Raw genomic sequence first — 12885 nt, forward strand, 5'->3', positions numbered from 1 at the left:
CTGCTTCAGGAACTCCTCTGACTGTGTGTGGTTTCCGCATTTGCATGCCAGGATATCTTCGGTTATGCTTTAATTTAGCCTCGCGAACGTATACATTGCATCATCACGGTTCGGGAGAAATCTCCTACAATTTATTATCTACTGTGATTCTCGTTGGTTCAGAAATAAGGTTGGAGTCTTGTTCATATTATATGCCAAATATTATGCCAGAATTAGTGGATTATAGGGCAAACAAACATGAGATATAGTGGCTTTAGGAAAATTACAAGACCAACAATGATAATTTGGAGCTAAGCCAGCCCTAAATAATTTCCATGGAGTCCAAACATCTTTATATATAATAAAGAAAAAAAGATTGAGTTATGCTGGAAGATAATGAAATGCATGACGTATTCCAAAAATAAGTCCAATTATCATCAATACAATCTTTATCAGTAAGCCAAGCCTTACGCAAACCTATTAAAACCTATTTTATCATTTTATATAATGTAGAAGTGAGATGTCCCAGTGGACTGAATTCACGGTAAAGTCCTAATAATCTAGAAAGCATATGTTAAGACATATTTGGAGAAAAGATTGGAAGTAACACTATCTCCGAGTTGTAACCAAGAATAGAATTGAAAATCAATGTTTAACCATCTGGGATTATCTGAAATATGCAACAAATCTGACATCCAATGAAATCCTTGCTGAAGAATGTAAACCTGATAGTAGTAGCTGTAAACATCGGGGAAGTTAACAGCCCCCCCCCCCCCCCTCCATTTCCTTTATCAGCCTTTAATTTGAAAGTTGCAATTTTTGGAGGCTTTTGTTACCAAAGAAAATCACTGGAAAAGAAAATAGGGATCATAGAAAAAACAAAATTTATTCTAGGAGCAACTACCATTTTGATTGTGTCTAACCATCTCCACTTATGTAAGGTAAAGAGGAAACCAATGAAGAAAGAATTCACAAATCTGTTGTAAAAGGAATATTTCACAGTAATTAATTATGCCTCTTAATGATATTAGGAGGTGATCAGACCAAGGTATTGTTTTCAACTTCAGTTCTATAGATGTCAGTTCCTGCTTTGTTCATTTAACATCTAACTAGCTGAACTACACAGTGGCTAAATATGGACCTCTATATAACTTTCTTAGATTTAATAACTTGTATTCTCTATTTTTCCTATTATTTTTTAAAGTATTGAGCTAACAAGCTTCTACTCGTATAACCTACGTTTTACAGAAAATAATGGGTCACTCGCTTGTTGACAAAATATTTATATTTGAATTTTAGTTTCTGAAGCTGTAAGAGCAAGTTATAATACTTGCTTTTGATATATTGATCTTCTAAATACTTAATATCATGCTCCAAAAGATCTAATTCTCTATTGGGTAGATTTTAAACCGCCCATGTGCATAAATCCCATCGTTTACACACGTGGCCGGGCCTTGTGTGCGCCGGGCAAATTTTTGAAGAGGTCTGGCCACAAGTGTAAATGCCAGTGCTGGGCCTCTTCGAAGGGGTGTTCTGGGCGGGGAGGGGTGGAGCGCAGTAGAGCGGGGGGCAGGCTGGGACAGTGCCATTGTTCGCTGTCCCGAAGACCCAGCTGCCAGAAAAAAAAAGAAAAAGGTAGGGTTTAGGGGGTGGGATGGAGAGGGGAAGGGGAAGGGAGGTTAGGTAGGGAGTAGGGAACTGGGGAAGGCCGGGAAGTGACCCCGTGCGGAAATTGCAGAAGTCTCCCCTTGCTCGTGCCACCCGGACATATGCGTGCGGATTATAAAATCCGGCACGCATGTGCGCATGGTTCACGGATTTTCCACCACGTGCATCTCTTCATGCTTGAGTACCAGCAAAAATGCAATATTAATGTTCCTTAGAAATAGCTTGTCAGTCCAAGTGACTTTCACCTCCATCTTCTCATACATTAAGACATTCTAATATTTTTTCTGTCTTCTGTTAGGGAGTCAATTTTCATTACCTTCTAGAATTCACTAAAAAAAACAATGTTTTTGTTTCTCAATTCTTGTAGGGTTTTCCAGGAGATATGGGAGAAAGAGGACCTCCAGGAATAGATGGAATCTCAGTAAGTAGCAGAAAGCCTTAAACTATAGAAAATTTAAATTCTGAGAATAGGCAGATCAGAGGGGAGCTCTAACTAAAGAGGATGCTCTTCAATGAGGTAAACACAGAAGATCTTTAGTTACAAGGAAGTGAAGGTAAAGCTCAAGTCAAGTAGATTCTGAAACATTGGAGCCAAATGAGAAGTAGATTGGCTGGATGGACCGTGCGGTTTTTATCTGCTGTCATATTCTATATTTCTATATAATTTGCTTGTTTGAATTGTGGTTACCATTCCACTACAGACTGTAAAACCTGAATAAGAGCCAAGGCTTTCTCATCCTAAAAAATGTATTTGGCTCAGTCCAGTATATCAATCTCAGTAGAATATTGGTCAAGGGTGGGCAACTCCGGTCTTTGAGTGCCATAGACCGGTCTGTAGGGGTGTGCATTCGTTTTGAACTTAAATGGAAAATGCAACTTTTTTTTTTTTTTTTAACTTAAAAAAAAGATGAGGCTTAAACGATCGGATTTCCAACTTATTCAACATAGCTATGTTGAATACGTTGGAAATCGCGATTGTTGATCTAAATAAAAATTTAAACCCCTCACCCTCCTTAATCCCCCCCCCAAGACTTACCAAAGCTGGCCAAATGTTCCGTGAGGGTCCGGGAGCGGACGCGTGGGGAATCACGTGACGTCTGCGTCACGTCGGAGTGACGCGGCGTCACGTGATTCCCCTCGGGTTCGCTCCCGGACCCCTGGTTGGGCTCAAAAGGAACTTTTGGCCAGCTTGGGGGGGTCAGGAGGCCCCCCCGAGGTGGCCAAAAGTTCCTTTTGAGCCCAACCAGGGGTCCGGGAGCGAACCGGAGGGGAATCACGTGACGCCGCGTCACTCCGACGTGACGCCGACGTCACGTGCTCCTTGCAAAGGAGTACAGGAATGGCGTCCTGACCCCGCTGGACCACCAGGGAGTTTTGGTAAGTCTGGGGGGGGGGGGGGATTAAGGCGGGTGAGGGGTTTAAATTTTTATTTGCACATATGGACATAGACTCAACTTATGGAATTCTCCATATGTCCATATTGACCGCAAATGGGACCCCCTTTCGACTTATGGACTTATGAACTTAAACTTTTGGTCTGCACATCCCCTACCGGTCTGGTTTTCAGAATATCCACAATGAATATGCATGCAATATATATGCATATAATGGAGGCAGTGTATGTAGATATATCTCATGCATATTCATTGTGGATTTCCTAAAAACCAGCCCTGCCTACTGCGATCCTAGTTCTACTATTGAGCACAATAAAATTAACATGTGTATCATCTTTTCATATCCCTGATTACAGCATTTGAACTTTTTATTTACAGGCCCTAGAAACTTTAGAATGTAACACCTCATAAAGATACACACAGCCACATATGGGTGGATATTTGCAGGTTATGTCTTGCTCAGCCTATAACAGATATTTCCTAGGGATCTAATAATAGTTATAAGTAAATTGTACTGCAGATCAGATTTTGTCCTATCAGTATATTTTACATTCCCCTTTGTAGAGCAGAAAATATCGCTTCCAGTTAATATCCTGTAAAGTTTTAGCATAGATAATAAAATCTGAAAAGATAAGATAAATAAGGCAACCTGCCTATCTCAAAGTATGAGAGCATTTAACACCCAACACCCATCTAAATTATACCTTCTCCCAAGGCTGTGCAATTTATACTGTGTTCCACGCATTTTCATGCAGGGTTTTGACAAAACAGTGCCATTCCAAGGAATATTAATCAGAGCAAAACACAGCAGAAGAAGATTGACATCTCTATGTGGTGACCTTTTGAGCTAGTAGTAGGAGTTAGGTAGTAAAGGGAGGAGTGCACAATTTCAGAACAGCTCCTCCAATGAGGTTGCTGGAATGGCTAGGCCCTTGCTGGGCAGCTTGCATCATTGCAAGATATGACAGTGCAGTTTTGGTCTGGAGCTGAGATTAAGCAGGAGGTTTTCTTTGTTTGAAGTTTGGGCCTACTCCAGAGACCAGGGCTTATTGTCTGGAATCCAGGGGAGGTGGGAGACAAATTCTTTCTGGTTGAGTTGCCCCCAGTTGATTTTGTTTTGCTGATTTTTGCAGTTTTTTTTTCGAGACCCCTGATTCTTGACTTGGAAAGAGATTACAAGGAAGTCCCTTTCAGGGGTGGCCAGAATAGGGAAGGGTTTACCACTTCCAGCCCCAAATCTGAGGTTGGTGGTTATCTGCTGCAAGAGAATTCCAAAGTTTGGACTTATGAGTAAAGAATGTTTTGAGGATCAGAGAGGAAGATTTTTGCTGCTACCCTTCCTGCACTGAAGTGGACAAAATGAGAGTTGCTAGCTGTTGCAAAAGATCCCATATGAAATCTGGAAAGAGAGAACTGAGTAAGATCTTTTTTTTTTATTATACTTTGAGGCCCCTATCAGGAGTCTTCACCCCAGGGAGGACAGGAATAAATGGGAGTTGTGCAGACAATGAAACTATTTTGGCTTTTTTTTGTCTGCCAGTATTTTTGGAAGGGGATAATTCTGCCCAACATAGGATACTGGATGAACAAAAGGATAGATGCCTGTAGTCTTTTTCAATTTCTTTATTGAAGTGGAGACACAAGGGTAGCCCGACTCTGGCTGAGTTTCGCCATTTAAAAACGGCTGCCTCAGGGGCTTACATGTATTGTCTTGAGTTCCCAATTTTGTTCAAACAAAATGTGTGTAAATGAATCACATAAACATCTATATGATCCACAACAGTATTCAATCTTCTATCGCGTTCAGAGCCGAATCTCCACTCTGTTTGAACAAAATTGGGAACTCAAGACAATACATGTAAGCCCCTGAGGCAGCCGTTTTTAAACGGCGAAACTCGGCCAGAGTCTGGCTACCCTTGTGTCTCCACTTCAATAAAGAAATTGAAATTGAAAAAGACTACAGGCATCTATCCTTTTGTTCATCCTGACGGCTTTTATAGATCGCCTTCCTTTGTGCTTTTTGGGTCCAACATAGGATACTACCTGAGAAGCCTTGCTTTATTTCAGTGTCCTGGAGGGTGAGATCTTTCCCTGGCTTGGTTACTGATAAAACACTTACACAGATTAAAAAAAATGTTAAAGAAGAACTGTGATAACAAGCTGTTTGTGCCAAGAACTGATGTGTAAAGTGTTACTGCTGGCTTTTGAGAAATTGCTTCAGTAAAGCTTTTTGTCTGGACACCCAACTCGAGTGTTGAGAGTATTTTGTTGGCACTCACATTCCTCCCACTGAAAGAGAAGAGAGACCTCCCCAAGAAAAAGTAGAATAGAGTCAGCTTTGATGCCTGAGTCCTGGATGAGTATTTCTTACATCCCCTCGGGAAGAACCAGATACCCTGAGATTGTGAGAAAAAACAAGAGTTGGCCATAGGACCCTAGGCTCAAGCTCTGGAACAAGGGCTACATCTGGTTGGGCAAGGGTGGCATATTAGAATAGTGACGCACGTTTATTTAGTTGCATTTTAAAAACTCCTTTCCTGAAAACCCTCAAGGCAAAACTTATAGGTGACATTTTTTCCTGCTTAGTCTGATGATGTAATTTACAGTCAGATCAGAAATCTGAGTGTAAATTACAACCCAAAAGCATCTCCAGGAAGATTACTGGTTCACTTAAAATGCTCATGACAAATCTACTGCAATACAAAGAGAGGAAAACCACAGAGCAAGTAACTCTCATAGTTACAAACACCCCAGAGGTGGAATAACTAAGAAAATCATAAGACCTACAGCCACTATTCTGGAAGATGAATCATGGAAAGAAATATTCCCTGCTTCACTGGTATTGGCCTTTATACAATCATCTAAACTGAAGCAGAAATTAGTAAAAAGCAAGCTTTCAACAGAAACTCAGAAAAAAAAGAAAATGGCACACAAACAGTACTTGCAACACACCACACTACAAACTATGCCAAATATATCACAGGACTCCACAATCACCCACATGGGAAAAACTTTCAACATAAGGGATCCTCCTCTAATGTAGTATCTATTATTCAATGGAGAACATGTGAAGAAGCATGCTGCATTGGTGAGACAGGCCAGACATTAAAGAGCAGAGTCAATTCACACAGGCACAAGATCAAATATCACAGGAAAGACCAGGCCGAAACTTCTGTGTGGGGGCACTTTTCAGACCCAAACCACTGCATTAATGACCTTATGATGAAGATAATCAGTGGGAATTTTAAAACAATCCAGACACACAAGACTTTTGAAGCTGAAGTGATAAGGCACTTTGGAACTGACAAAAATGGACTTAACAGACCTAGAGTTCCTATCACATTATGAGCCTATAAAATTATACTGCCAGTCACTTTCTGATCATCTTTCAAACCCCCACCCCTTCATCTATTACTGGAATGTCTTTTATTCTTTACTTATGGCAGCCGCACGGCTTTATGTTTTCAGATGTTATCCTTTTATTTGAATTCTAACTTGAGAAGCTCTCAAAAGCTGGTCAAGAAATGTATTATAAAGATACCATCTGATATATGTATTTTGTTTGTGTTTGTTAATTTTTATTCTTAGAGGATAAGCAGGTTGGCAGTCCTCACGCATGGCTGACATCATTCGATGGAGCCCAGCATGAAAAATATATGTAAAAGTTTCTAGATCTTTGACTGAGACTCGCTGATCATTTCCACTCATTCATTATGCCATGCATCCATGTGAGGTCCCTTCAGTTTTTCTTTTTCCACGGAGCCCGGTGGTCATGGTCTTTCTGAATTTCTCTTTTTTTACTGTATTACCTCTTCTTTTGAAGAAAGTTTTTGGCCTGGTCATCCTGCAGTTCTTCCTGCAGTGTCCCTAGATAGGTTTTAAGTTTTCTTTCACAGTCAAGTCCATCCGGGTGGTGGTGCCATCAGTATCCATGGGAAGTTGACAGGTTGTCGCCAATGAGTTCAATTTAGCGTTCCTTTAATTTCGAGTTGACCTGTGTTCCAGCAATACTCCTGAAGCATGAGGACTATGTCTATCCCCATGATAGATGTGTCATCTGCTTGGGGGCATCACACGAAGTCTGGGGTTGTCACAAATGTGTACAATAACCCCCAAAGATCATGGAGCATCTCTTTGGGCACCAGAAGACCGATCTATCAACATCAATATTGGAGGCATCGATGACGGAAGGACCAATGGATGTCGGGTCATCAGCATTAGTGTGGCTGACAGTCTGAGTCAGTCCTTTAGACCCCTGGTCCATGGACCAGACAGCAGCAAATAAAATCTTCCTCCTCTGGGAGATCCCAGAGGTGGACCTGTTTGTGGCTCCATGGAACAGAAAGGTCTCGCTCTTCTGTTTCATGTACAGGGCACATGGCAAGCTAACTTCAGATACCTTTGCTCTCCGTTGGTGCCAGGGACAACTGTACACATATCCTCCAGTTCCTCACAAAGACTTTGTTGAAGTTCAGAGAAAACAAGGGGACTATGATTCTCATAGTCCTCCACTGGCTGAAACATTTGATTTCTAATTCTCTGGGAGTTATCCATCCAGAAACTGATTAGATTGGGGGCTTCCCCACTGTACATCACTCAGGATCAAGGCAGGTTGAGGGATCCCAACCTCCAAGCCCTATCGCTCCCAGCTTGGATGTTGAGAAGCTGATCCTACAACCCCTTGATCTTTCAAAGGATGTCTCTCATGTACTCTTGGCCTCCAGAAAGCCTTCCACTGGAAAGTCCAACATACCGAAGTGGAGGAGGTTTGCTGCATGGTATGAACAAAGGTCCTTAGACTCCTTCTGCTGAACACAGAAACTGCTTGACTACCTTCTACATCTCTCCGATGCTGGTCTTAAGACCAACTCATTCAGTATTCATCTTAGTGTAATCATCACCATGTAGAAGATAAGCCCATTGCTGTACATCCTTTAATTGTATTCTTCATGCAGGGTCTGCTTCATTTGAAGCCTCCCTTAAGACCTCTCGCTGTGTTATGAGACCTCAGTGTGGTTTTGGCTCAACTGATGAAAGCTCTTTTTGAGTCACTGCATTCCTGTGACCTGAAGTACCTGACCTGGAAGGTCATATTTTTGGTGGCGGTCACTTCACAGCTTCAGGCCTTAGTGACTTAACCATCTTACACTCATTTTTTTCATGATAGGGTGGTCTTGCGTATGCACCCTAATTTCCTGCCTAAAGTGGTATTGGACTTCCATCTTAACCAATCAATTGTCCTTTCAACATTTTTCTCCAGGCCTCATGCTCACCAAGGTGAACAACCCCTGCAGTCTGGACTACAAAAGGTACTTAGCTTTCTATCTGGAGGAGAAAGAAACCCATAGAAAGTCTACCCAGCTTTTTGTTTCCTTTGATCAGGGCAACTGATGATTGTAAAACAGACACTCTCTAATTGGCAGATTGCATCTCCTTCTGTTATGCCTAGGCAGGATTGAATCTTGTGGACCATGTCAAGGCTCATTCTGTTCGAGCCATGGCAGTGTCTGTGGCCTACTTGTGATCAGTCCTCATGGAGGAAATCTGCAAGGTTGCAATGTGAAGTTGCTTCCACTCATTCACATCCTATTACTGTTTGGATAGGAATGGCTTGAGATGAAGAACCCAACTCTGTTTCCACCTAGGCCTGTTGTTTTTGTACAGTCTACACCCCCCCCCCCCTTTTTTAGGGTATGTACAATATAAAAAAGGCCTGTATGTTGTTGTGCCTGTTGACATTGGTTTAGTTGTTCCATTTTTTGTTGGGGGCTGCCTGTAGCTAGGGATTCACCCATATGTAAGGACTGCCATCTTGCTTGTCCTCAGAGAAGGCAGAGATTGTTACAGTAACAGCTGTTCTCTGAGGACAGCAGTCTATCAGTCCTCAGAGACCCATCCACCTTCCCATGGAGTTGGGTCTCCACTACATGGTTTCTTTTCTTATGTTATGTAGATATGTAATTAGACTGAAGGGACTCTGCATGGACGAGTGGCATAATGCATGTGTGGGCATGCTCAGTGAGGCTCAGTCAAAGTTCTAGAAACTTTGACATAAATTTTTCGTGCCAGGCTCCATCAGATGATGGTGTCACCCATGTGTGAGGACTGACATCCTGGTGTCCTTAGAGAACACCTGTTACAGGTAAGCAACTCTGTTTTTCTGTGCATTCAAGTGGTCTAACACAGCAACCACACTACTTTAGTCTGAGAAGGGGGAGTCAGAATCACAGATAACTTCAAAGGCTGCAACAGAACAGCAAAGCAAACCTGTGTCTGGAATCTTTATCTTCTTTATTAATATTCTTGTGGAAGATGGAAGATCTGGAAATGGGGGGGGGGGGGGGAGGATGTTCCTTCCTACCCCTCATATCCACTAAGCAGTGAGTCACTACTTAGACTGTTTTTCCAAAAATAATCTTTAACTATGTTGATCTTTCTTTTGTTTCAGGGAGAATTAGGTGCCCCTGGTCCTCCTGGAGTTCTCGGATTCATTGTAAGTGTACAAATAGGATTCTGGAATCTGATAATTTAATACGCACAATGATTAGAATTTTTTGTTAGGAAGGGCATAGGAAACACAAGGTGTCAGAGGAAAAACAGCTGTACTTCATTACAAAGAAACAAGAATGAGAACAACTGAGATGTACAACTCTCGAGCAACAGAGAGGGGAAATAAAGTGACACTTTCTAAAGTAAAATTCAGGAAATCCATAAGAACATGTGAGCTCAAAGTGTGGGAGGAGAGACAGAGCTAAGGTCCTGTTTTGCAAGGCCCTACGTGCCCACTTCTGTCTAATAAAAACTGAAAATGACAAAATCTCTGATGTAGGAGTGAAATTCCAAAATGCACATACAACTCCTAACCAGTCCCATATATATTTTTCATTTTTGTTGTGATTTTCAAGGGACACCATCATAATAAGATGCCAACCAATACTTGTATTATCAACACTCTGTGAAAGGTTTTTATACCCCTAATCATAAGTCTGTCCTCTCCAGCCTCACATTCAAAACATTTAAGTCTATTTTTTATGCAGTAAAAAAAATAAACTGTAACGTGCAGGATTCCAATCACTTATTTTTTTACAAGTTGTTATGTTTTCCAGACTTCAATGACGATTCATCTTTAATATAAGGTCTATATCCTTGCACAAACAAAGGCAGTTTTTAAATTGAAGTAAACTAATTAGAAAGCAAAATCTATTTATTTATTTATCTAAAACTTTTTATATACTGCACTCTCCAAGAAATTTTGTGGCAGTTTACAATATTTCATTCAGAATATAAAATACCAAATTAAAACATAACATTACAAAAACCAAAAAAATACAAATTCATAATTATTACTCACTGTGCAATCTATACAATCAAAACAACATGATGTCATCAAAACGTTTGAACTAACCAAACTTGACCATTCAATCCTTTCCATGACGGTCCACTTAAGATCAGTAAAACTGTAATAAGATGAGGTAATAGCTTACCTAAATATTAAAGCAAAGTTATAACCCGCTCCCTTCACTGAAGGTGATCATGTAAATTATTATTATTATTATGAGATTTTCCTTAAAGATCACAGACTGCTATTGAATGTAATTGAAAGGAGACTAAAATAATTTTGTTTTCTTCCTGTCCTAAAATCTTTATTACTGTGTAGTCTCCAAATTGAATAATATCTCCTCATGAAATTCACACATATATTTGACTCTCATACAAAAACAGCTACTTTTCAGCTGCAGTTTGCAAAATTCTTTGAGACAAAGCTCAGTCTTTCTGTGTTATAAACTGCTCACAGATGTCTTTTTAAAATAACATTAAACAGCAGAATTTAGAAGAAACAGGACCCGCCTGGGAACGTAATTAGCTATATGGGCAAGTTTGAATAAACAGTATCCTCCAAGAAGCCTTTATACCAGAAAGATGGAAAAAGGGGTCTGAGTTAATACAACTGATGTTTCGTACTTAGTGTGTTACACATGTTTTCCTTCTTAAGATTTCTCACTTTATTTGCATGCTGCAAAGGAATCTAGTTTTCTTGCTGGGCTCCACAATCATTAGTGCCTTTCTTGAAAGAATGAGAAACCCAAGCCTTGTTCATTTTGACACTTTTTTGAAGGGTTTGTATTGTAAAATTACCTTGCAATGGCTGATTATGCAACTTGAGTATTCTCTGGACCCTGATTCTCGATTCACCATTCACTCAATGCCTAGTAACCTCATGTCTGCACTAGAGACCTCAATCAGAGCATCTGATTGTGCATTATATAACTCTTGGTTCCAAACATGGTGGCCAAGATCTATAGGATACAGCTGGGCTCTGCCCATTTTATATCCTGTCAGTAGCAAATGTTCTCGCTACTTGATTTATAATCATCAGACAGACCATGCCTACATTGCTGACTTCAGGGAGTTTGGATTTTAGGGGAAGAGGGGGAGAGCATTGCACCAAGCAGCTTCTTCTACCACATACTAAAAATTCAGAAAATAACATGATTTTTTTTGTAAATATTGGGGTGAATTTTCAAAATGTTATATGCACAAAAATTAACATATGCGCATAAGTAGCCTGTGCTCACGTAATCACTATTTTATAAACATCAAAAATACGAGCGTAATTTACAATAGAAATAATTGATCATCCTATTGTTAAATTACTCTAGCTTGGTTTTCCTCTTCCCCCAGTTTCAGCTCCCTGTTTTATTGTAACTTTCTTGCTCCTCTTCACTTGTTAATTGTTCAAGGTTTCCTACACCCCCCATTAACTGTAAACCAGCATGATGTGATTGCATCATGAATGCCGGTATAGAAAAGCTATAAATAAATAAATAAATAAATAAATAAAAAAGGGGCGGCCTAGGGGTGTTTCCGGGCAGGGCCAACATTTACGTGTGTAAGCTGCTATTTTAAAAGATGTGTGTAAATTTGGTAACTTGTTCACGTAATTTTACACTTGCTAATTATTTTGCATAAATGATATCAAACGTGCTTGTCTACTATTGGTTGAGTGACAGGTCTGGATGAATTGGGGGAGATCAGGCTAAAGAACTAGGAAGGTCTCAATGACTTGGGGAAGGATTATTGGGCGAACTGGTGGAGTAATTGGTAAAATTGGTAATTTCATTTATGCGCACATGTTTTATGATATACCAAATTGCGCATGTAAATTGGGATATATATACAGATAAGTTCTACTTTATTTTCTCATGTAAAATGTATGAGCATATAATTTTAATTAGGTACATGTGTTCAATACATTGAAATACTCGCTTTTGCTGCATTGCATGTATTCACATGGTTACATGAGTTACACGCCATCTTGCAGGGTAGAAATACACCAGGAGAAGAGATCACATCTCACCCATTCTCAAGAACCTGCACTGGTTGCCTATACACTTCAGAATCATCCACAAATCCATCACTATTATCCACAAGGCCATACATCACCAAACAACGCTCGATTTAGAAATTCCTCTCAGACAACACACTTCCACCAGGCCCATCAGAGAAGCCTACAAAGGATCACTCCATGTCCCCCAAACCAAAACCACTCACTACCTAACTTTCAGAGACCGAGCCTTTTCCACAGCCGGCCCTTCATTATGGAACTCTATCCCTCCGGAGCTGAGACAAGAACCATGCCTACCGACTTTTAGAAAAAGGCTTAAGACTTGGCTATTTAAACAAGCCTTCCCAGACCCGATCTAAATGATAGTAATTTTACAAGAGACAGCAAACTATACAATAGATTTCATATCATAATGTAAATAATGTAAATATTTTAATCTCTTCCGTTCGTCTCTCTTATTCTAATTTCTCTTCCCAGTTTTAAGACCCTGTTGTAATG

At 40.3% G+C, this 12885-nt stretch overlaps 1 protein-coding gene across 2 annotated transcripts in view; it reads left to right on the top strand.

Annotated features, from left to right (window-relative positions):
• LOC115096615 (collagen alpha-1(XXVII) chain B-like) overlaps positions 1-12885 on the top strand; it is a 514116-nt gene that overhangs the window by 228121 nt on the left and 273110 nt on the right. For both annotated transcript variants that reach the window (XM_029611498.1, XM_029611499.1), the window contains exons 13-14: positions 2015-2068; positions 9490-9534. In XM_029611498.1, the coding sequence (XP_029467358.1) occupies positions 2015-2068; positions 9490-9534 (99 nt within the window). The remainder of the gene's footprint in view (positions 1-2014; positions 2069-9489; positions 9535-12885) is intronic.

Source organism: Rhinatrema bivittatum, chromosome 8, assembly GCF_901001135.1.
Source record: "Rhinatrema bivittatum chromosome 8, aRhiBiv1.1, whole genome shotgun sequence".
Classification (NCBI taxonomy): Eukaryota; Metazoa; Chordata; class Amphibia; order Gymnophiona; family Rhinatrematidae; genus Rhinatrema; species Rhinatrema bivittatum.